The 26634-nt window shown below is 45.0% G+C and overlaps 1 protein-coding gene across 2 annotated transcripts in view; it reads left to right on the forward strand.

Moving 5' to 3' along the window:
* The first annotated feature begins 3995 nt into the window (after positions 1 to 3995).
* Positions 3996 to 26634, forward strand: part of LOC124132358 (probable ATP-dependent RNA helicase DDX28) — a 37309-nt gene continuing 14670 nt past the window's right edge. Inside the window, exons 1-6 of one of the 2 annotated variants that reach the window (XM_048403239.1) lie at positions 3996 to 4422; positions 11572 to 11682; positions 14662 to 14937; positions 22783 to 22896; positions 24165 to 24222; positions 24703 to 24845. In XM_048403239.1, the coding sequence (XP_048259196.1) occupies positions 11620 to 11682; positions 14662 to 14937; positions 22783 to 22896; positions 24165 to 24222; positions 24703 to 24845 (654 nt within the window). In that variant the 5' untranslated portion in view covers positions 3996 to 4422; positions 11572 to 11619. Of the gene's footprint in view, positions 4423 to 10403; positions 10529 to 11571; positions 11683 to 14661; positions 14938 to 22782; positions 22897 to 24164; positions 24223 to 24702; positions 24846 to 26634 lie in introns of those variants that run through there. The other variant, XM_048403238.1, reaches the window with a different exon arrangement.

Below are 26634 nucleotides of genomic sequence, written 5' to 3' on the forward strand. Positions count from 1 at the left end.
ATTGTATTTGGACGTGTTATTAGTGCTGGGGTCATATTCAAATCCCAGTGGTGCAGTGGATACAGCGTCTGCCTGGAGAGCTGAAGGTCATCGGTTCTACCCCCTCAAGAAATACACACAGCAACAGATGAATTCGTTCGGTATTGCAGATTTGATGCACAAATCAATTTCTCACACATCGTTTGTTTGTTTGTTGTTTAACGCCGCACTCAGCAATATTCCGGCTATATGGCTGCGATAATAATATAGTCTGTATGGTGGCCGAGAGGGGACATCGCTTTCTCGCTTTATCGCTCTATCGCTTTCTCGCTTTATCGCTTTCTCGCTCTATCGCTCTCTCGCTTTATCGCTCTATCGCTTTATCGCTTTCTCGCGGTTAAGCAATATCCCCTCTTGACCCCTACGGGGGCCGCATGTGATATCTGCTGCAATTGGGAGGTAATGTTGAACCTTTCTCACTATTTACTTTAAACATAATTTAACTGTACAGACGTAGGTGATTTTAAAACAATCCACCGATTTTTGCGTAAAATGTTATTGATTGATTTACGGCCCTATTCAGTTGTATGTGACCATCACGCCGAAAGCGCGTGGCAGATCATGGCAATACGCTTTAAATTAATCAGGTTAAAATCTAAATATATACTTTTCAAAAGAAGTTAAGAAGACTATGGTTAATTAGTCATGGCTGATTGTTTTGCAAAAATACAATCTTATAATTGTGGGTGTTCTATAACTTGTTTTCGGTAGTGTATGATGTTACAGTGTGTCATAAGGTTGTCCGTTAATGTTCTTTTTGACATTTAATGTATGTTTAACTTGAATTGTGTTTCTTGTCTTGTGCAAATCTACAAATATGTACTTGCATATAGTAATTTAGTAAACACCGCTGTGAGTGAGTGAGTGAGTGAGTGAGAATGGTTTCACGTCGCTTTTAAAATAACAATAATCCAGTAATATCACGGGTAACACCAGAAATGGTCTTCACACATTGTACCCATGTGGGGAATCGAACGAACGCTTTAACCACTAGGCTACCCCACTGCCCCCATCGCTGTGGCGTTACCACAGTTGATATGTGTACTTGTGTGAACTACACATATGGAGAGACATAATTAGTGTGGTCACATAGTTAAGGTTGATAACAATATGAAATGCATTACTATGATTATCTATAACATATATTAAATCAGCTATCATTGTGATATGTTATGTATATCTTAAGTATAGTTTTGTCAAAATTATGTATATATATGTGTGTGTGTGTGTGTGTGTGTGTGTGTGTGTGTGTGTGTGTGTGTGTGTGTGTGTCCGACTCATTGTCTGTGTAAAAAGGTAGTAGATAACAACATAACTCGCATCAGAACGCACAATTGTTAACCATAAAGTTCAAATGGATAGAGAATTATTACATAAATATGTATATTCCTGCCTGAGCCTATACTATAATTGGATATCTAGTCTCTCCTGGCGGGAAAGTTAAACTTTATTTTACAAGCACTTTAGCATTAAATTTAATTCCCAAAGACAGTTTGATCGAAAGTCATAAAGAAACGAGTTGTTTAAAAAAAATATTTACAACGAATTTCATTTCTATTATCCAAGGAATGGGGTTACGGGTTAATGACGCTCTCGAAAGTCCTATATGTGACTTAAGGTAGAGACATATATCTAATTCATCTGTATTTTGTAAGGGAAACATAACTGTGTACATGTATGCATAATGTACATGCAACTTAATGAACATAATTGTGATCCCGAAATCGGACGAGCACATATTCGGCTTCAATTCCAAATCTTATTACCGAAAAAAAAAATTCTTTGGACGTTGCAAACAATACAAACTGGCTAATAAAACTGAAATATATGATCTCCTTTTTATAAGTTTTAAGTTTGATGGAGGAATGGGGGGGGGGGGGGGGTACTATGAACAAAATGAAAATATGAACAGTGACTATCTGTATTCTGTGAATCTTACTTATTTATTACACTACAAGAAAATATGCAAGCTAAACGAGAAAAAATTACGTGTGTATTTTGTTACATATTAATCTACTACAAGATGTTTAAAAAATCTAATCATAAGAGGCAAAATAGCGGTGGGAATTACAGGATCACTAAATATCAGCAAAAACCGTTTTAATGTACGGCATTATGGGAAATATCGCTTTCTCGCTCTATCGCTTTCTCGCTTTCTCGCTCTATCAATTTCTCGCTCTATCGCTTTATCGCTTTCTCGCTCTATCGCTGTATCGCTTTATCGCTTTCTCGCTCTATCGCTGTATCGCTCTATCGCTTCCCCTAATGACTAACCATAGTCATATGAAGGAATCGGGTGTTCTTTAACTTCTTTTGAATAGTATGTACTATAAATCTTGAAATTAACGTTCAAGTTAATTATAAATGCCAAAAAATAAGCGTAGACTTAATTACCGTATTCGACGTAATAAGCGCCCAGGGCGCTCTCAAAATTAGAATATTATTTTGGTGAAAAAACCGTTGAGTTGAAAGATTAATTTCGTGGTTTATGCTGACAGTCTGAAATGTTTATGTACGACAGATATATTTTTCCCGAATTTAATTGCCCATAATTAAGTGTGCATATAACGAGTGCGTATTATACGCGAATAAATAAGTCTTGTGTACATTAATCAGTCGGAAGGGGTGCTAATTGGGATTGTTCACTAGCCAATATATATGCAAATATCGCCGTGGGCGTTTATTAGAGCGGGGCGCTTATTACGTCGAAAACGGTAATTATTCTTTGCATTTATGTCTCAGAAATTACTGTTGATAAGACGGCCTCACTGAACACGTTGAATAGCGGAAAGGCCAACTTGATTATAAAACCAATCAACTATCTATTTCCACATGACGGTTACTGAGAACAATATGTCATCCAAAAACTAGAAATTACATAATGGACATCCGGTAGTATTACCATTGCTTGGGTGAGGACTTCCACTTTGATCACATCTACTCCGCAAACAGAATAAACATTGATATAAGCGTTGTTTTTAGGTAAACACTATTGCTTTTTAGGAAGTACGTACTACTCAGCGCTATTGAGCGGTGTGATTTGCTATTTGTTTTGATAACTTGGCCTGGGGGCGGGGGATCCAATAGCTAAACAGGGCCATAAATCAATCAAATTCTTTTTTACGCAGAAATACATGGATTGTTATAAAAGCACATATGTCTGTACTGTTAAATTATATTTAAGTAGATAGTGAGAAAAGTTCAACATTCCGTCCATATGTATAATTTGAAATGCGACTGGAAAAATCTCAGCTCTCTTTTACGATTAAAACCCACATCAGCCCCCCCCCCCCCCCCCTTCATTAATGTTGTTTTACGTATATACTTTTTATCGTAAAGAAACACGTAACGCATGCGACCCATATCGTGGCCAAGAGGGAATATTGCTATACCGCGAGAAAGCGATAGAGCGAGAAAGCGATGTCCCCTCTCGGCCACCATAATATAGGGCAGAATCTTGCAAATTTTGAACATCTCCTTGGAATAAAAATCTTTAGTCTATGAAATGTTATATTACACAGTGCCCTTCTTGACTCCAAAAATAAAATATTTCTTTCCCTATGCTGATTTCAGAAACTACACATTTTGAGAGCCTGACTATCAGAACAATCTTGAAATGTCAATTGGACATATGTAAGTGTCCAAATAAATTTTCTAAAGCACATTCTCTGATCCCCTTATCAACCGATCTGGATCTACCCGCCACATGGATTCCATTCCTGTATTTATTACTCCCCTGGACAGCAGTCCTGGGTGGGGGAGGGGGGTGGTGGGGGTGGGGGTAGAGGGCAGGGCATGGTGGTATCAGATGTCACTGACACACAAAGAACGGCCACATGGTTCCTTTGTGTGAATTTACTGCTATTGGTTTTGGAGCTGTGCTGTTATATTTATCTGGCTTATTCTATTACTCAGTAACATGTCCTGATGGCTTTATCCCCACAAGATTCAGGAACTCCAACCAAACTTTCTAAAACTGTGAATATTTCACCCAAGACTAAAGCTAGTGTTTGCCTTGTCTGTTGGAATGATGTCACAGATGTGAATTACAGGAGGAGATTATTCAGAGGCGACACAAAAACGGACATTTGTTTACTATTTGAGAAGTATCTTGAAGCAAATATTTCAATTGAGTGTTCAACTAATATTGTTTGTAAAAAATGTCAGTTACACTTGTGGAGAGCCAGGGATATCATTGACAAACTTAGAACCTCATACCGTCAAACTGTGTCCCGTTTGTATGATACCCATGGATCAGAGAGTAAGAAACGCTTGCTGAACGAGGATTGCGAACAGAAACCGGCCAGGAGGAAATCATTATTTCCAACAGGATCAGATTTATCTGGAGCATCATGTATTGGGAAGAAGAGCAGTGACATTACGGTGAGTACAGTTTATTTGATACAAACTATCATGTTTATAATATTAATAATATATTGCATGGATATGAAATATGATAGTGTGAATATAGGATAGGGGTGAAACGATGCACCGGTGGATTTTGAGTTTTCATGCGACGATACAATACACGATACGTTTTTTCTGTATCGATACAAGACGATACACTTGCTGAAATAAATTACTTAATACTCGTTTAATGACAGTCCAGCAATTTTGTCAGTCAACTATCTCAAAATGTGATGTAATTAGCGTTTCAAGTTCACTACTAAAATAGCCGCTACGAATGTGTCTACAGCTAGCTTTTCCTCTTGAGTGTGTGAGTGAGTGAGTTGGGTTTAACGCCGCTTTTAACAGTATTCCAGTTATATCGCGGCGTGTCAGCTTAATGTGGGAGGAAAGCCCGAAGTGATGCAGGTCTCACGCGTTTACCACTTCGGTGAAACCCACGAGCACGGGTATGGTGCTGACAAACCTAGAAACATAATGGGGGCGAACCGGGATTCGAACCCACAATCATAGGTTTCTGGCGTGCCAAAGGGACGCAACTCTGCACAGCGAATCGCGGTGCCTTAGACGACTGGGCCGGCCGTGCCCCCTTTTCCTCTTGAACTTGCTCTGAAGTATTTATACTCAAGAACTTAACCCGCGATTTGACGTACATATGTGTATCGTAGTGCGACCTGTATCGTCATACCCATCGTACCGCGACCTTGCTGTAACCTTTCACCCCAGTGAAATAATATATTATGCACCAAAGACAGTTGTCATGGAGCTGAATTTAAATATCATTGTTTGATATGACACCTACTTATGATAGGTGACAATTATCATTTCAATTTATCATGCAAAATTATTTACAAAACAATTGTTAATATCCCCCGTTTTTCTTGAACTCGCTCCTGGCCTCTTGAATAAGCGTATACAGTGTATCACTGGGGAGTTGTAAGACCCCCCGACTGGCGGTAAGTAGACAACATTAACATTTTAGACATCATCTCAGAAACTAGTGGCTTATGAAGCTGAACTTGTTTCATGTCCCCTGAAGCAGCTCACAAACTTTAAAACATTGCGGCTGTGGTAGCCATGTTGCCACTATGTCGACTATGACTGCATTAGGAAATTCTATATACAGTAGGTATATGGCTGTTAAGATCTCAAATGTGGAATATAGCTGGCCAGAGCTAGCTAGACATGCTTTTGTATACGTTTTTAAATTTTATTCCATAAAAAAAATATATTCCACAGTCATCGTGCAGGACTAATATCTTGGCTAAAACTAGAGATAGGAAAATAATTTTGGTGAATATACCTATGTTTTCAGGGCGAAGCATTACAATTATTATGAAAAATGCATAAAATCTTGAGTAATTTTATTTCCAATTTGAAAGCAATTAAAATGTCAAAATGTACGATCATATCATATGTACCAGTTGAAATATTTTATGAAGATACAGATCTATTGTTACAATTTGTTACAAGTATTTGCGACAGCCATTTGTTTTTTCTCACTTTGTAACCACTTCAAGTTGACATGTCAATGGTCAAATATTGAATTGGAATTCACGAGAAACAGCTTTTTTTCACACGGCTGCCACCTGGGAGTTGATAGCATACGATTAATAGAGTTTATTCCCACATGCCTATTTACAATTGGTATTTTCCATGGTTGAAATCTCCCGGGACCCCAGGGACCTTCATTCCAAGTAGTTGTGATATGGTCCATGTACTTGACCACTTGTTCTCCCTTTGGACACTTAGGACCCTCTATGATGGAGTCGGCCCATACGTCCTCCACTTGGTCAAAAAAAGGTACCAAGTTGAAGGGCCTTGATGCCAGTCGTCGAAATACGTTAAAAGATGGTACTTGTTGTTACCCTGTCTGGCGCTCGGCATTAAGGGGCTAATACAAGGGACTGTCGTCTCGGAGTCAGTATACTGTTACTGAGTGGGGTATTCGTGTTAAAATGCGGCATGGTATCCCAGTGGGCTTTGTACTGTATTGTATTTCTAGTTCTCTTTTAAATATTCTAAAAAGACAGTCGATTTCAGTTACTTTACATCTGTACACAATATATACTAGCCACATTAAGAAACTGTGCACGGAGAAAATATAGATATAAGGGCACACCGTCCATATATGAAATATAGGTTTGAACACAGCAATTATTGGAGACATTCAAACGCTCATGCACGTGCCATGCGATATGACGTCATTGATGGGGGCCTATGGACGTGCAATGTGTTACTGCACGTGCATCCTGTGCAGCTGTACACAGCATGTGCAACTCAAAATTCGCTGTCACTTTGGAAAGCATGATCTGTGGTCATTCAAAAATTCAAAACTTCTCAGGCGCAGACACAAGCATATCACAAGCAAATCATGCCAAGATTGACAGCTGCACAGCGTCATGAAGCCATTGGAATGATCCGAGCGGGAATGAGGCAACAACAGGTGGCAACACATTTCCAATGCCATCGTAACACGATATCGGCATTGGTGAGGCGTTATCAGAACACAAATGACGTTGCCGACCACCCACGTTCAGGACGTCCCCGAGTAACGACGCCAAGACAGGACAGATGGATTCGAGTTACACATCTCCGACACAGGTTCCAAACGGCAGTAACGACGTCCCAGACAATTCCTGGACTGCGCCTTCCATGCCCATTTGGTGGACTCCATGCGTCGCCGATGCACTGCTGTGATTCACGCACAGGGTGGTCATACCCGTTATTGACTTTGTGACTTTGTCGTATGACCCCCTACTCCATTTTGATATAAGTGCAATAATTTTGAACGCGAGGTTAACCCCATTCCACCTCACCTTTCATCATAAGTTTGTATTGCAGGAAACTAATCTCAAACTAAATGAAAAGAATGCCTTTTTTCTTTAATAACACACCTGATATAGATCTGAAAATAACCCAATCTCACATCATCCGAATTCGGCAACCTAACCCAACACCACTCAGTCACTATTGTCTCACACACCTAACAAAGTGAATAAGTAAATCCCAAGTGGTCACTATGCAAGGCTGGCAACACCGATGAATGAATGAATGAATGAATGAATGAACGAACGAACGAACGAACGAACGAACGAACGAACGAACGAACGAACGAACGAACGAACGAACGATCGATCGATGAATGAATGAATGAATGAATGAATGAATGAATGAATGGGTTTCAGTTTTCCTTTGGTCATAACGATTGATGACATATGAACAGTTAGAAGAACCTGTTAATTTGGATTGTAAGTTTCATAAGATGGTTTTTATACCGGACCGCAAAAGAAACGTCATCATGGATAGATATATGAGAAACCTTATTTGTCCAAACACTGTAAACATACTTTGAGACATATTAAAAAGATGAAACTGATCATCAAGGTTGAAATTAAAGTGTCAAATGTTCTTAAAGTGAAACACAACACAAGTCAGTACCTCGTGTGTCCGCCATGTGCATTGATGACTGCCGTGCATCGTCGATACATGGAACAGATGAAGCGGTTGATGAAGGCCATAGGCACTTGAGCCCACACTCTGAGGAACGCCTGATACAGTAATGGTTCTCGTCCGAGAAGAGGACTCTTCTTCACTGCTGGTGGCGCCAATGCTGGTGCTGTGTTGCCCACTGATGACGGCCCCGGCGATGACGTGGTGTCAGAATGGGTCCTCGGTGTGGCCTGTGGCAGTGGAGGTGTCTGCTCGTCAATCGCCGACACACGGTGACCACACTAATGTGTCGCTGGTGTGCCCCAATGGTCTGTCGAGCAGTTTCCGCAGCAGTAACAAAGCGATCTTGAAGATGCTGACGAAGAATCTGACGATCCTGACGCTGGATCTACGTGGTCGGTCATCTGTAGTGTTGGTGGTCTGGTACCGTTGCTGGAGCCTGTATATGATCCTTACGTGGATGCATTGGCTACTTGCAGGGCGGTTTGTCCAGCTTGCAATCGTCCAAGGGCTTGGTGTCGCTGATTTCGTGTCAATCTTGGCATGTGGTAGCAATTCAATAACGAATGAATGTTATCCGATCTGGATGGATTATTATAGGGCAAGAAATGGGGGAACGCATGTGCATTTCAATTTGCACGGAACTCACGTGCATCGGGTTATCATTGACGTTGCCTTGATGCATTTGGGCGATCGGTTTTATTGTCATCTATATATGGAAAAAACAAAAGAGAAACGCACAGGTAGTATGTCGTTCATTGAACCTGACTACACAAAAAATCCGGCATGTTAATTGGATATATGTCATTGGAAAATGTTGGTGGCCTGATTTTCGACAAACGGTGCGTCAAAACTCAGCCATTGTCGAGTTGCAATGTCTTAAACAGCATTGTTTTCACACTTGTTAGAAAATGTTATAGGGGAAATCAGTAAAGTAAAATGCACGTGCAAGTTATGGCATCCGTAACTCGTGACTGTGGCTATAAAAAGGCAAGCATAAGTCAATAATTCGTCATTCAATTGTCGACATATTTCATGTTCGAAAATGCCGAGACTCAGCGCTGCCGATCGGAACATCGCCATAGGACGTATCCAACGAGGGGAATCTCAGTCTTCTGTTGCAGCCACTTCAACGGCAATCACAGCACTATTTGCCGCCTTTGGGACCGATACACATAGTTCAATTCCACTGCAGACCGTCCGAGAGCCGGCCGACCAAGAGTTACCACCCCTGTTCAGGATCGCTACATGCGGCTGTTCCACCTACTTCATCGCAATGTCACAGCTACGGAGACTGCAGGACGCATCCCTGGCTTGAGGAGGATATCGGACGCGAGGCTGGAATCCGACCCAGAAGACCAGTTATGGTCCCTGTTTTGCAACAGATCCAACTACAGCGATGCTTGCGTTGGTGCCATACCTTACATCCTTGGAATTTGTGAAACTGGAGACGAGTGTGATTTCTTCTTCAGCGGCGAGATGGAAGACAACGTGTTTATCGTCGTCGAATGAGCGTTTTGCCCCACATTGTGTACGTGAATTCGACAATTCCGGTGGCGGTAGTATCATGGTGTGGGGGGCCATATCCTACACCACCAGATCTGACTTGGTTGAGCTTCAGGGAAATTCGACAGCAAATCGCTACATGAATCAAATTCTTCAACCTCACCTTCTTCCAATCATTGACTGCCAGAGGGAGCTGTTTCAACAGGACAACGCTCCACCGCACACAGCTTGTGTCACGGTAGACTACCTTCACAGTGCCAACATCAACGGCTTGCCCTGGCCGTCGAGATCTCCAGATCTCAACCCAATCGAACACCTCGGGGATGAACTCGATCGACGTGTACGTCAACGTCAGAACACGCCTCAGACATTCCCACAGGACAGAATTCGTACACTTATCCAGTCAGTGCCGGGGATATGCAGAGCCGTGATTTCTGCCCAGGGAGGTCACACGAGATACTGAGTTCAGCGTAACCTTGTGGCCTTATGTGACATGACAATGAACAGTTTTCAATGTCTTTGTACAACGACAACATGTGACCACTATCGAGCTCCAAAATTTCATATTTGTATCTATGATATTGAATAAAATATATCGACTTTATTAGGTACAATAAATTTACTAAAAATCTACCTGTGCGTTTCTTTTCTAATCTAAACAAACTTCCAAAATAAATATCTGCATTTCTTTTGCGCACTCATCTTAAACCATATACACATCTCCAAAGCACAACACATTAAATGCATACACGTGTCGCTGCTATTGTCGATTTTGTTTTATCATTCTCCCAGCAAGTTCCTGACTAACTGTTCATTCATACCTGAGATTCGCACATATTGCAACCGCTGTCCACATTTTACAAACTCCAAAACGTGACCTATCGCTAATATATACATACAACGTACATCAACGTCAATGAAAAAACTCCACTTTTACAGATGCTCGCAAACTCCAAACATTGCGTTTGGTGTAAAGAGTTTTTCATACACGGATCAAACTCCATACACGGATCAATGCGATTCCTACTAAGCACTTTTACGGATAAATAACTCACTGCTCGTGACTGTGAGTTCCTGTACACCAACATGTGGATGAATGTGGTTTAAAGATAGAGGTTATGAGGTAATATTTCGTTCTGCGCGGTTTGTTCTTCACTATTTCATCGATACAGCCGAAGCAATTAAGCTCTTATTATTTCCGATAACGTTTCTCCGACTAGTGCTACTACGCTATGCAGAGTACAGAGTAGCTACTGCCAGAGACCAGTGCCACACAGTCTCGTGGATCAATGCTCGTAATATCAATGGATTGTCCAGACTCGATTATATATTTATCCGTGAAGATCCGAGGTAGAATAGGTCTTCAACAACCCGTAAAAGGCGACTATGCTTGTCGTAAGAGGCGACTAACGGGATCGGGTGGTCAGGCGCGCTGACTTAGTTGATGCATGTCATCGATCCCAATTGCGTGGATCGATGCTCATGATATTAATCACTGGATTGTCTGGTCCAGACTCGATTATTTACAGACCCCCGTCATAAAGATTGAATACTGCTGAGTGCGGCGTTAAACAACAAACACAACAAAGTTTAATTGAACATTTAGAATATTCTTTGATATCTTTACTAGAGACTATACATCTGTACATGTGCTAAGAAATAAGAATTTGTTCATATTTTATGTATGTGATGGCTAAGGATTTAAGTTATCTGAGTAATTTTAAATTTTATAACACAATCAAGTTAGGCTGGGATGATACGCCAACTGTGAGTATCGCGATACGTGCATGTGCTACTGCATGTGATGGACACTTTTATCGTGAAGTAAATAATCGCGATCCATCGGTGTATCTTCCCACTACTATCAAGTATAGGCCAGTGATTGATATTGTGAGCAGCAATCCACGCCGTCTCAGTACAATGACATTAGGGCTAGGACGATCCAAATATGCTACCCGGGTACCCCACCCCTTATTAGCCAACCCTACCCAAGTACCAACAGTAGGTCTCAAGAGTTCAGTACAAAATGTCTGTTTGACATGCAGTCAATCAAGTCACCGAGCCTGACCACCCAATCAATTTAGTTGCCTCTTACGACAAGCACAGGGTTTTTTTGATTCCCAATGGGTAATCACATGCAATTATCCTGAATATTCTTTCTTTCAGATAAAAACAGTGATTAGCTAACAGCATACACATCAGCACTACGGCAACATGGAGAGATCCTACCTGTTCCGGGTGTTGGATCAGATCATCAGGTGTCACAGACTGTCATCTGTAAGTATGCTATGACAGAAGGTTAAACCAGGGTGTCATTACAGTACTAAACTAAACTTTATTTAGCTGGCCCGCACATTTGTTTACCTTCCATCAAATATTGAAAAATATGATAATGTTCTGCTTATGTTTCATCATGTTTATCTTGAATTTGCAAAAATTAGTTTAATAACAATAATAATAATAATAATAATTGATTTGTAAATCGCCTAATATCCATCGACAGTTGCTCACTGGCGCTGTGACAAAGTTAAAATGTAATGTCTATGTACATATGCCAACAATCAGGAGATCTATTGAAAAGCTGAAGTGAAGAAGTGGGTTTTGAGGAGAGACTTAAACGTTTCCTTAGAAGCAGAGTTTCTCAGATTCAAAGGCAAAGAGTTCCATAACTGTGGACTGCAAAAGGAGAAGGCACGGTCAGACATAGCAGAAGTAGACAGAGGCTGATACAGTAGAGTTCCACCAGAGGATTGGAGAGCACGCTCTGGAGAGTACAGGGATATAAGATCTTTGAGATAGTCTGGGTAGTCGCTATTGTTGAGGCAGTCGTGAGTGATGATACATATCTTTATACGAAAGGAGACTGGAAGCCAATGTAGGGACAGGACTGATATGATTGGATCTTGGAATAAGTCTGAACATTGATTCGTTTACTAAAGCTGCAGATGGAGACACAAGTTTCAGCTGATATGAGTTCACAAGTGTCAACAAGAAGGGCGGATCCAGCATTTTTAAAAGGGAGGGGTCCAAAATATCAAAATCCCCTCTCAGATAATTTTACTGCCTACAACATACTACATTTGGTTTTCAAAAGGGGGTGTGGGGGGTGGTGGACCCCCCTCTGGATCTGCCTACATTTGCTCCTGCCTGCCTGACAGGCAAATTCCAGCACTTAGTGTTCTTACTGCTAAAGTCAGTTATGACTATGAGGATTGCACCACTAATACTGATAGTTTTGAGTCCGACATTGATCATCTTCCCGACTCAAGAGAGTTAACTGACTATAAAAGTCCAGTTTCCACCCTTGCCGAACTAGGCTGGCATTATGGAGTTACATTTTGGCTGGACTAACGAGTCTTTGCATAGTCCAATCAAAATCGCGCACCGAAATCGAAATCATCGAAAACTGTCGTGCAGATTTTGATCGATTGGAGGATTTGCAAAGCATGTGCACCGCCAACTTGTTGTCAGCAGATATTTTCCAAATCTTTTCATGTTTTTGATCAAGGTGCTCACGTGATTTGATGCATTTCGATGATTATCGATCAGATCGTCTTGACTGGGCGCCACTATTTTGTGTGAAACAAACGCAAGTGATACGACAGGTGGAATCTGATTGGTCCATAGGAGATGCCTAGAGGGGACATATCTGGTAATAGCCACTGGTGTCGCTACGATCGAGCCCAGTAATTCCAGTCTAGTTCGGCAAGGGTGAAACTGGACTTTTAAAGTCAGTTAACTCTCTTGCCTCGGGAAGATGGACATTGATGTGTGTCCCACACCCTGAAGAGGAGGAGCTACCTTTGTGAATGTATCTGTAAACCTGAGAAAATGATGATTTCTACTCAAGCATGTAAATACAAATGCAGGCTGCAACTTTCAAGATGGATTAATTACATTTTGGACACTTGTTGGGATCGAAAAGTATTTTACTCCACAGAACAAGAGCAACAAGCTTCTATGTAGCACTCCATTGCAATGTCTTTATGACACAATATTTATTTATAGCCACAGCCATTTTAACCTCCCTTACATGAAAGTAGTGACGTTGGCCATAACATCTGACAAAGTTGGAGTGTTCAGGAGTGTTGCAAACACTCATGAATATGTCAAGTTTATGGGGCCACTCAGTAAAGAGAGGACAAGTGTTCTTTTCAGGATATATTTTCTTACTACTCTTCATGACCTTCTGGGGGGCACGGGGTCCCAGTCGTCTAAGGTGCCACAATTCGCTGTGCAGAGTTGCCTCCCTTCTGCACGCCAGAAACCTATAATTGTGGGTTCGAATCCCGGTTTGACCCGATTATGTTTCTAGGTTTGTCAGCACCATACCTGTGCTCGTGGGTTTCACCGAAGTTGTAAACGTCTGAGACCTGCATCACTTCCGGCTTTCCTCCCACATTAAGCTGACACGCTGTGATAAAACTGAAATACTGTTAAGAGTGGCGTTAAACCAAACTCACTCACTCACTCATGACCTTATGTTGAACATAATAGTTTAATTATATATGTGGAGTCTCATGTAAGATTACAATGTTTTACAATGTTTCATCACTAAATACAGAATCAGTTACTTATTTTTATCTTGTTTACTCAGGACTCCTCTGTGTTGTTGATTCTCCTCACTCATTGTATCGCATCCCGAGGCAAGGGAGTCAACAGACAATAAATGTCTAGTTTTTCACCTTTGCCGAACTAGGCTGGTATTATGGATTTAAATTTTGGCTGGACTGAAGAGTAAATGCATACTCCAATCAAAATTGTGTCATGAAGTTGACATCCGGTTCACACACTGACTGCACAGATTTACAATTACAGGATTTGCAAAGCATCTGTACCACAACCTCAGCGTCAACAAAATATTTTCCAAATCTTTTCATGTTTTTAATCAAAGTGCTCATGTGATTTTATGCCCTCTGCGAAGTAAGGCCCTTTATATTACAAAAACGATTTTGAGTATCGATCAGTTCGTCTTGATTGGGTGCTGCACTTTTGTTTGAAGCAAATGCAAGTGATATGAGAGGTGTAATCTGATTGGCTCTTAGGAGTGACATAGAAGGGACATAACTTGTAATAGCCACTGGTGGCGCTGTGATCGATCCCAGAAATTCCAGCCCAGTTTGGCAAGGGTGGAAACTGGACTTTTACAGTCAGTTAACTCACTTGCCTCGGGAAGATGACTGTCGCTGCAAGTTCTGGTATAAATTATCTTAAAAAAATATTACATTGAACCAGAGACTCATTTTCTGTTTTCAGACCAATATCATCAATAACAGCCTGCCAAGAATCACACTTCCCCAGAAAATGGTCCAGAAGGTTGAAAAAGCCAAAGAACGAAAAGAACTATTGGCACTGCAAAAGAAGCGCCGATCAACATTCAAGTCCCCACTGGTGATATCATGCAAGAGAGAGCAGTTTAATCACCACAAGGGCCAGACTTACAGTGGGTTTGATCCAAAGATACTTGCATCCCACGGCTGGAAGAATAAGCAGTCGGCAGGAGACCACTTCACCCTCGTCCCCTACAGCCAGGTTAGTGTCTGTGACAGGGTCCAACATGGCCAGGTTAGTGTCTGTGACAGGGTCCCTTATAGCCAGGTTAGTGTCTGTGACAGGTCCTTAATAGCCAGGTTAGTGTCTGTGATAGGGTTCCTTATAGCCAGGTTAGTGTCTGTGACAGGTCCTTAATAGCCAGGTTAGTGTCTGTGATAGGGTTCCTTATAGCCAGGTTAGTGTCTGTGACAGGTCCTTAATAGCCAGGTTAGTGTCTGTGATAGGGTTCCTTATAGCCAGGTTAGTGTCTGTGACAGGGTCCCTTATAGCCAGGTAGGTGTCTGTGACAGGGTCCAACATGGCCAGGTTAGTGTCTGTGACAGGTCCTTAATAGCCAGGTTAGTGTCTGTGATAGGGTTCCTTATAGCCAGGTTAGTGTCTGTGACAGGGTCCCTTATAGCCAGGTAGGTGTCTGTGACAGGGTCCGACATGGCCAGGTTAGTGTCTGTGACAGGGTCCCTTATAGCCAGGTTAGTGTCTGTGACAGGTCCTTAATAGCCAGGTTAGTGTCTGTGATAGGGTTCCTTATAGCCAGGTTAGTGTCTGTGACAGGGTTCTTTATAGCCAGTTTAGTGTATGTGACAGGATTCCTTATAACAAGGTTAGTGTCTGTGACAGAGTCCCTTATGACCAGGTAGGTGTCTGTGACAGAGTTCCTTATAGCCAGGTTAGTGTCTGTGACAGGGTCCCTTATAGCCAATTTAGTGTCAGTGACAGGGTCCCTTATAGCCAGGTTAGTGTCTGTGACAGGGTCCAACATGGCCAGGTTAGTGTCCGTGACAGGGTCCCTTATAGCCAGGTTAGTGTCTGTGACAGGGTCTGACATGGCCAGGTTACTGTCTGTGACAGGGTCTGACATGGCCAGGTAGGTGTCTGTGACAGGGTCTGATATGGCCAGGTAGGTGTCTGTGACAGGGTTCCTCATAGCCAGGTTAGTGTCTGTGACAGGGTCTGACATGGCCAGGTAGGTGTCTGTGACAGGGTCCAACATGGCCAGGTTAGTGTCTGTGACAGGGTTCCTCATAGCCAGGTTAGTGTCTGTGACAGGGTCTGACATGGCCAGGTAGGTGTCTGTGACAGGGCCCCTTATAGCCAGGTAAGTGTCTGTGACAGGGTTCCTCATAGCCAGGTTAGTGTCTGTGACAGGGTCTGACATGGCCAGGTAGGTGTCTGTGACAGGATCCCTTATAGCCAGGTTAGTGTCTGTGACAGGGTTCCTCATAGCCAGGTTAGTGTCTGTGACAGGGTCTGACATGGCCAGGTAGGTGTCTGTGACAGGATTCCTTATAGCCAGGTTAGTGTCGCTGACAGGGTCCCTTATAGCCAGGTTAGTGTCTGTGACAGGGTCTGACATGGCCAGGTTAGTGTCTGTGACAGGGTCTGACATGGCCAGGTTAGTGTCTGTGACAGGGTCTGACATGGCCAGGTTAGTGTCTGTGACAGGGTCTGACATAGCCAGGTTAGTGTCTGTGACAGGGTCTGACATGGCCAGGTAGGTGTCTGTGACAGGGTCTGACATGGCCAGATTGGTATCAGGTTTGGTAATACCAATGTAGTTTAAAAAGATTTGTTTTAGTCTGTTTTCAGTTGTACAAATGGGTATCTCTCATACCCTCACGTCTAGTCGCACGTTTAGAGGAAGCCAGAAGCTGGAATGTAAACATTAAACTTGTTTCCGTCCGGTTGCGCACGCACCTCCCTATGACATGTCACAAATCTCTCAGCGCGCCTCTGCGCTGGTCGCTTGAGAAAGTCTTTCGCGGTAGACTGCTAGTTTGTATTCTACTAGTACTTATCGCTTATCTACAGTTGTTCTAATAAAGTCATAATATGTCTTACCTGTAGACTCCTGGAATGTAATCCTTGGTAATCCATTGTTTGTGTTCAACGCGTGTTTCGCTGTTTGACAGTGATTCTACACGTGGCAATATGTCGGGCATTTGTGCCTCGTGTCAACGAAAACTGTCTAAAGTAGACCCTCACAAGTATTGTCCTTCCTGCATCATTAAGGACGGGTTTTCAACGTATTCGTGGAATAAACGTTGTAAAATATGTGAGAACTTGTCTTCAATAAACTTTAACTTGTATCTTCGTGCGTTGGCGAAGCGGGCCGCTGACCAGCGCTACAAGCGGAGATGGTCATTGGTTGGATCCTTGGACTCTGCACCCTCAGCATCAGGCCCTGGGGGTGGCGAGTCGACCACACCTCAGAAATCAGTTGAAAAAGACCCGCCTCAGTCAACTTCAGTTTTCGACAAGACACGTGACCGTTCGCCTGCTGATGATACTACCCGCACGACTGGTCTTCGTCATTCAGTTGATCGAGAGCATCACTCAGCCTCCCCCGTTACGACGGGACCGGGTGGTGACGAGGACCATGAGGGGACTATGGTCCCAAGTCGGTCCGCATCTCGTTCTACCAACGACGATAGGGACGTCGTGCGGGACGACAGTGGACACAGAAGTCGTTCCCGTTCAAGTCGGGACGACAGGATGAGTGCCTCGTCGAGAGACAGTACACGACACGAGGGCGTTCATCGTCATCGTGGTCGTCGAATGTACGATTCGGACGATAACTACGATGGGGATCGTAGTACTTCTACAGTTAGAGATTGTAGCCCTCGTCCCCACGGGGACGTGCAACGTTCTCGCAGGGAGAGTTTGGGGGTTCAGCGTCGTAGTGAAGATAGTGACAGAACGACGACCTCGTCTCACTTTCATATCGACCCGGCTTTGATAGCCCAGATCACGGCGGCGGTCCTCGCCTCGACGGCGTCGACCAAGAAGGATACGACTACATCAGGGGTCCATGGCCCGTCAACTATTCTACAATGGGGATCGTAGTACTTCTACAGTTAGAGATCGTAGCCCTTGTCCCCACGGGGACGTGCGACGTTCTCGCAGGGAGAGTTTGGGGGTTCAGCGTCGTAGTGAAGATAGTGACAGAACGACGACCTCGTCTCACTTTCATATCGACCCGGCTTTGATAGCCCAGATCACGGCGGCGGTCCTCGCCTCGACGGCGTTGACCAAGAAGGATACGACTACGTCAGGGGTCCATGGCCCGTCAACTAGTACAGCAGCTCCTTCATCTACGCCTCCACACTCAACGTCGACGATGGATTGTGACGACAGCCAGCAAAGAACGATGACAACCCGACGCGTGCGGGCTTTAAGGTCGGAGATACACCGCAGTCTCTTCAGTTTTCTCCTCCCGATGTCTTCAGAGCCATGGCTCACGATATGGACCAGAACTTTGGCTCTGCTCTGCCTGGGCAGAGCTTCTGCAAGCCGCCTGGTCGATCTCGTTACCCGATCTATGGCATGCCGTTTTCGTCACCCATGACTAGGGATTTGGACTGGGGGCTACTCTTCAAGAGACCAGCACCCTCCACATTTGGAATCCATGGGCACTGCTGTTCGTCACCAGCTGCAAACGCTTGCTATGCTGTCGACAGCGATCAAGGCCCTCTCAGTGTACTTTGAGGTGAAAGAACCCCAGGACGAGGACCACAGGAGGATCTAGGACGTCCTCGCCCAGTCCCGATATGTATCGGGCCAGATTACTACGGCGCGTCGCCATGGTTACATCGACTGCACTGACCTACCTTATCGTCATGGCAGGTCACTCTTACGGGCCCCGTGGACATCGCAACAGTTGTTCGACGGTCGTACCAACGACGTTCTGGACAAGTACTCCAGGGAAGCCGAGCGTGACATCATCATTTCGGCTTCACCCAGCCTGTCCAGACGGCCACCGGTTTCGAACGCCCCACGACGACGTTACCGAAACGAGAATGTGCAACGGGCCTTCCGTAGGGACGTGCCTCGACAGCCGTCCCGCAAGGGAGGTTCAGACAGGTAAGGTCGCCAGGTCTCCTTTTCCAAGTTTCCCAGAGGGGGAAAGTACCAGCGGGGGAGGAAGTGAGGTCCCTTCCCCCGCCGTCGCCGTGGTTGGAGTCTCCCCCGGTGACACTACCTTTAGACGAGCTACCGGTAGGGGGGCGACTTCGTCACTATGCCCACAAGTTGGTTTTCCTCAAGGCAACATACCTCCAACCACCCGACACATTCACCTTGACATCCCTCAGCTCTCTGCGTCGGATGATATTACCGAACGACTTCCTCGTCTCGTTAGACCTTCAGGACGCGTATCTACATGTACCAATAGCTTCCGAGTTCCAGAAGTACCTCCGATTCGAATGCCAAGGTATTCATTACCAGTGGGCGGCCCTCCCGATTGGAATTTCTACGGCCCCGTGCTTTTTCACACGGATCATGAAGACGGTCGTAGAATGGCTCCATCGGCAGGCGATCAGGGTCGCCTTCTACCTAGACGACGAGCTCCAAGCTCACCAGTTTACAGTAGCCCTTCAAGGTGAGTTGGCGACCACCCTGAGTCTACTACGGTACCTCGGGTGGATCGTCAACTTTCAAAAGTCGGACTTGGTACCACCTCGGGTTCTACAGTACATTAGGATACGCTTCCAGACGGGAGTCAATCTGGTCCAGGTACCTCAAGACCGTTGGGACAAGATTGTCAGCAGCGTTCCGGGACGTCTACATGCCTCGTCGTCGGTGCACACGTGGCAGGAAGTCCTCGGTCTGTTGACATCGGCCCAAGACTTGACCCGTCGAGGTCATCTTCAACTTCGTCCGCTGCAGGGATTGCTGTACCCCCACCTGGAGTTTCCCAATCTCCTGGTTCCACTTCCGGCGCAGTTACGTTGTCATTTGGAGTGGTGGCTCCAGTTGTCGAACGTTTGCGAGGGCGTCTTTATGAGCGAGCCTCCGTTCATACTACACCTATTCGTAGACGCGTCATTGGAAGGCTGGGGAGCGCACTTCGGGGACGACCAAGCGGCCGGGCGGTGGTCGCCAGTAGAAAAGGTCCTCCACATCAACTACCTCGAGATGGAAGCAGTGATTCGGGCGGTCGAGTTTTGGAAACTTCGACTCCGTCGGAAACGGTTGATGATACAGTCGGACAACTCCACAGTCGTCCACTGCGTCAACAAACAGGGAACAACTCAGTCGGCGGCCCTTCTGGACCGGACATTCAGGTTCTTCGCCCTCGTCGACGACTTGGACATGGGCGTACGCGCCCGTCACATCCCGGGGGCCAAGAATGTGATTGCCGACGCCCTGTCGAGACCATCCAGGCCGTCTCCCACGGAGTGGATGATCCATCCGACAGTCTTTCATCTGCTGACAGATCGACTCTGGTTGCCCCAAGTAGATCTCTTTGCTGCCCCGTACAACAACCGCCTCCCTCGATTCGTGTCGCCGGTTCCAGACCCATGGGCATGGGACCACGACGCTCTAGCGATATCGTGGGGGGTCTAGACGCTTACGCGTTTCCACCAACGGTGCTGTTACCATCGCAACTGGTGAAAGTTCGTCAAACGGCCAACCTACGTCTGCTTTTGGTCTCGCCTTATTGGCCGGCCAGAACATGGTTCCCGGAACTTCTTCAGATCATCGTTCAACCACTGTTCCCGTTGCCAGATCGAGACGACCTCCTTCTTCATCCTCACACCGACGACTTGCATCCGGGGATAAAGAACTTCCAGCTTCACGCCTGGGTTTGCTTCAGACCTCGTTAATGAAGAAAGGCTATTCGGCTAAAGCGGCAGCGCTTGTCTCGTCTGCACATCGAGTTACGACTCGTAAGCTGTAAGATGACAAGTGGACCACTTTCTCCATTTTCGCCAGGTCTCATGGCTTCAACCCGGCGGTAGAGACCCCACCACAGGTGGCGGAATTCCTAGTCTCTCTCCGGTCATCTCGGCGTCTGAAAGGGTCGACGATCTCGACATATCTGGCAGCTTTGGCTTCAGTAGTGCCGTCTCCTACGGGCGACAAGCTCACTAACGTACCGGAGTTGCAGAAGATTCTACGTGCCTTCATGGTTGAAGATCAGTCACGTAAATTCCGACCGCCGGCCTGGGACCTCGATGTCGTTCTGTGCAACCTGTCTAGTCAGGCTTACGAGCCTCTCGATAAGGTCGCGTTCGACTTATTGTCTCAGAAAACGGTTTTTCCTTCTCTCGCTGGCTACGGCTGCGAGAATTACGGAAATACATGCCATTGATGTCAGTCGGATTACGTTCGATCAGCGTAACCATGGCAACGTCCATCTTGGTCTCCGATGGGATTTTTTAGCGAAAAATTCACTTCCTGGCCAAGATCCGAGAATGTTCAACATTCCTTCCTTGTCTGCCATTATGGGCCCTCGTGATCACGCTGATCTCACCTTGTGCCCAGTTCGTGCGCTTCGTATTTACCTGCAGCGTTCTGAACAGCGACGACAACATTTTCGACGGCTGTTCATACCGCTCTCAACCAAAGCAAAGAAAGAGATTACACGTAATACTCTCTCATTTTGGTTGAGAGCGGTAATTCTCAGAGCTTACGAGGCGCAAGGACTCGCACCTCCCACCTCATCTCATCCGCACGAAGTTCGAGCCTTCGCTTCAACATTAGCACTCCACAGTAATTGTTCGCTACAAGTTATTATGGTGGGCTGCTTTTGGAGATCTACTTCAGTGTTTGCTTCGCATTATCTCAGAGATATCTCCACAGAAGAGGTTGAAGGACTCAAACAGTTTGGTCCACTCGTGGTGGCACAACAGATCTCTCAGAAAAGACAGTGAATTTGTGTTTTATTCACTTTGGAGTTTTTGCTCGACACTTCGTGACATACTACAGGTTACAATAAAATCTGTTGGTGAATGTACGCATTCTTATGGTTTTTTGTTGCGTGCAGTACTTCTGCTTTTTATTATGGTTATTCGGTGTATGCATCGTCTTCCCATACATTATAGTACTGCTCGTATTTTTTAGTTACTTTGTATACTGCGAGTTGCTCTGTAACTAAATTATGCGTCGACATCACTTCGATCCGGGTTCAACTGACGTGTGCAGTTGTACTGTCGCATTGATAATTAGTTGTGTGTCGATGAGCATTACCCATGCTATTTTAGTTACCTTGTCGAGTTCTGTAACTAAATTATACGCTGACCACATTTCGATCGCAATTCAACTGACGTGTGCAGTTGTCCTGTCGCTTCGATAATCAGTTGTGAGTCGAAGAGCATTAAACATGCTGTTTTAGTTACCTTGTATACTGCGAGTTGCTCTGTAACTAAACTATTCGTCGACCACACTTCGATCGCAGTTCAACTGACGCGTGCAGTTGGCCTGTCGCATCGATAATTAGTTGTGTGTCGAAGAGCATTAACCATGCTGTGCGTTCGTGATAAACAACTTGTCTCGTCCGTGCATCTGGTCGAATGTTCTATTGTCACTACAGGGGTGAGGAACTTGGTACATTCGACGTGAAAGTGGTCACTGCCTGATTACTTTCCCGACCCTCCTTCCAGTGTTCCGTCGAATTCTACCCATTTGTACGACTGAAAACAGACTAAAACGTGGGTTTTTCAGATTAAAAACGATGTTTTATTGGTCTGTTTTCAGTCGTACGTTCCCACCCAGCCATCCCCACAGGGAAGTAATCCAGTCCAGTCCTGCTTGATGGCTTATTCTTCGAGATTTGTGACATGTCATAGGGAGGTGCGTGCGCAACCGGACGGAAACAAGTTTAATGTTTACATTCCAGCTTCTGGCTTCCTCTAAACATGCGACTAGACGTGAGGGTATGAGAGATACCCATTTGTACGACTGAAAACAGACCAATAAAACATCGTTTTTAATCTGAAAAACCCATATTTCTGAAATTTGAATGTGGGTCATATTATAACACAATTATCAGCAATGTTCAAACGGCAGCTCAGACAGCTTCTCATAAACATTCTGTTTCAGAACCCTGCTCTTGAAGGAAGAAATCATCATCCAAACTTCACAGACTTTGAACTCCATGCTGGACTCCAGGAGGGACTTGATCAGCTGGGATACACAGAGCCCACACACATACAGGTGATGTCAGGGTACATACAGGTGATGTCAGGGTACATACAGGTGATGTCAGGGTACATACAGGTGATGTCAGGGTAGATACAGGCGATGTCGGGGTACATACAGGTGATGTCGGGGTACATACAGGTGATGTCAGGGTACATACAGGTGATGTCGGGGTACATACAGGTGATGTCGGGGTACATACAGGTGATGTCGGGGTACATACAGGTGATGTCAGGGTACATACAGGTGATGTCGGGGTACATACAGGTGATGTCAGGGTACATACAGGTGATGTCAGGGTACATACAGGTGATGTCAGGGTACACACAGGTGATGTCAGGGTACATACAGGTGATGTCAGGGTACATACAGGTGATGTCAGGATACATACAGGTGATGTCAAGGTACATACAGGTGATGTCAGGGTACACACAGGCGATGTCAGGATACATACAGGTGATGTCAGGGTGCATAAAGGTGATGTCAGGGTACCTACAGGTGATGTCAGGGTACATACAGGTGTGTCAGGGTACATACAGGTGATGTCAGGATACATACAGGTGATGTCAGGGTACATACAGGTGATGTCAGGGTACACACAGGTGATGTCAGGGTACATACAGGTGATGTCAGGGTACATACAGGTGATGTCGGGGTACATACAGGTGATGTCAGGATACATACAGGTGTGTCAGGGTACATACAGGTGATGTCAGGATACATACAGGTGTGCCAGGGTACATACAGGTGATGTCAGGATACATACAGGTGATGTCAGGGTACATACAGGTGATGTCAGGGTACACACAGGTGATGTCAGGATACATACAGGTGATGTCAGGGTGCATACAGGTGATGTCAGGGTACATACAGGTGATGTCAGGATACAGCTGATCATGTTCACATGGTAGTATGTATATTTGTTTTCTGAATCTAATTATGGTTGTTGTTTAATGCCTTACTCAGCAATATTCAAGCTATGAATAACCAAGGCTCGATTTAACTATATACAACTCACACCAGTGCAATCTATTATTGATAAGTGTAACCTAGTCTTTATGTCTCCATGCACCTGGAAGTTTAAATGTTTGCACCAGACAATCCAGTGATATTACAATCAACGATCCTTGTCATCAATCCCTTAAGTTGCAATTGCTTGGACCTATTCTAACCCAGAGTCCACATGGGGCCTGCTCTTAATAAACTAGGAATATATAAGATTTTCTTGTAACATTTGAAATGTCTTTGGACTGTAGGTTTCATCCATGTTTGTTTCCTTGCAGTCCCAAACAATTCCAGCCATCCTAGAAGGTGACGATGTGCTGTGTGCTGCTGAGACAGGTACATAGACAGTGTGACAGTCTGCTGTGTTGTGATGCTATGGGGGTGGGAGTGTTGTGAGGGTGGGAGAGGGAGGGTTGTGAGGGGGAGAGTTGTGATGCTATGGGGGTGGGAGAGGGAGTGTTGTGAGGGTGGGAGAGGGAGAGTTGTGAGGGGGAGAGGGAGGGTTGTGATGCTATGGGGGTGGGAGAGGGAGTGTTGTGATGCTGTGGGGGTGGGAGAGGGAGTGTTGTGATGCTATGGGGGTGGGAGAGGGAGTGTTGTGATGCTATGGGGGTGGGAGAGGGAGGGTTGTGAGGGGGGAGAGGGAGTGTTGTGAGGGGGGAGAGGGAGGGTTGTGAGGGGGGAGAGGGAGGGTTGTGAGGGGGGAGAGGGAGTGCTGTGAGAGGCCTGCATAATGTTAGTGGATTATATGTTCCCCGTATTAGCCTGCATATCTCTAGATGCTGAGTTAGTCATTGTTGAACTCCTGTGTTTTAGGAAGTGGTAAGACACTGGCTTACCTGCTGCCAGCCCTGGAGATGATCCACCACCAGAAGCAAAGACTCAGTGGAGACCACCCCCCCAACTGTCCACGGGCCATCATCCTTACCCCCTCCCGGGAACTCACCGACCAGATCCTGGTATGTATCCCAAACTCACTGACCACATCCTGATATGTATCCCAAACTCACCGACCAGATCCTGGTATGTATCCCAAACTCACCGACCACATCCTGATATGTATCCCAAACTCACTGACCACATCCTGATATGTATCCCAAACTCACCGACCACATCCTGATATGTATCCCAAACTCACCAACCACTTCCTGATATGTATCCCAAACTCACCGACCACATCCTGATATGTATCCCAAACTCACCGACCAGATCCTGGTATGTATCCCAAACTCACCGACCACATCCTGATATGTATCCCAAACTCACCGACCACATCCTGATATGTATCCCAAACTCACCGACCAGATCCTGGTATGTATCCCAAACTCACTGACCACATCCTGATATGTATCCCAAAGTCACCGACCACATCCCGATATGTATCCCAAACTCACCGACCATATCCTGGTATGTATCCCAAACTCACCAACCACTGCTATGTATCCCAAACTCACCGACCACATCCTGATATGTATCCCAAACTCACTGACCACATCCTGATATGTATCCCAAACTCACCGACCACATCCTGATATGTATCCCAAACTCACCGACCACATCCTGATATGTATCCCAAACTCACCGACCAGATCCTGGTATGTATCCCAAACTCACCGACCACATCCTGATATGTATCCCAAACTCACCGACCACATCCTGATATGTATCCCAAACTCACCGACCACATCCTGATATGTATCCCAAACTCACCGACCACATCCTGGTATGTATCCCAAACTCACCGACCACATCCTGATATGTATCCCAAACTCACCGACCAGATCCTGGTATGTATCCCAAACTCACCGACCACATCCTGATATGTATCCCAAACTCACCGACCACATCCTGATATGTATCCCAAACTCACCGACCACATCCTGATATGTATCCCAAACTCACCGACCACATCCTGATATGTATCCCAAACTCACCAACCACTTCCTGATATGTATCCCAAACTCACCAACCACATCCTGATATGTTTCCCAAACTCACCGACCAGATCCTGGTATGTATCCCAAACTCACCGACCACATCCTGATATGTTTCCCAAACTCACCGACCACATCCTGATATGTATCCCAAAATCACTGACCACATCCTGATATGTATCCCCACTTTGGCTTCAGAAACCTCAAAAGTATTTTTTTAAAAGCTCGGGCAACAGGCAGTGATGTGAGGAAGGTGACTTCACATGACCGCGGCAACGGTCCAAGCAAAAAGCAGGAGTGGAACTTTGAAACAACTATATTTCTTCACCCAAGACCACTGCTGTCTTTTTATCCCCCGCCCAACAAAGTTGGCAGGGGATATAGAAACGGGCTCCGTCGCCGTCCATCCTTCACGTTTCATTTCCGGAGCCTTACTCAGAAACCGTTTAATATTTTTTCATCAAACTTGGCAAGTCTGTCAGGTACATGCTGAACTGGTGCCTTTTGCTATTTAGAAATTTTAGAAATTTATATTTTTTATGTTTCCATGGCAACAAGATGGACTTAGGTTCTGTGAGGGGAGGGTTCGTTTCCGGAGCATAACTCATAACCCGTTCAATATTATTTCATCAAACTTTGCAGGTTTGTCAGGTACATGCTGAACTGGTGCCTTTTTTTTACAATTTCTATGACAAGTTCCACCTTGGTTAAAAAAGGTTAGGGTTTGTTTAGATTTAATTATGTCATAAATTCTGCAACAGGGGTGGGGGATATAGCCACGTTAGTGGCAAACTCTTGTTGTTGTTGTTGTTGT

This window comes from Haliotis rufescens, unplaced genomic scaffold, assembly GCF_023055435.1.
Source record: "Haliotis rufescens isolate VD_foot unplaced genomic scaffold, xgHalRufe1.0.p SCAF_3, whole genome shotgun sequence".
NCBI lineage: Eukaryota > Metazoa > Mollusca > Gastropoda > Lepetellida > Haliotidae > Haliotis > Haliotis rufescens.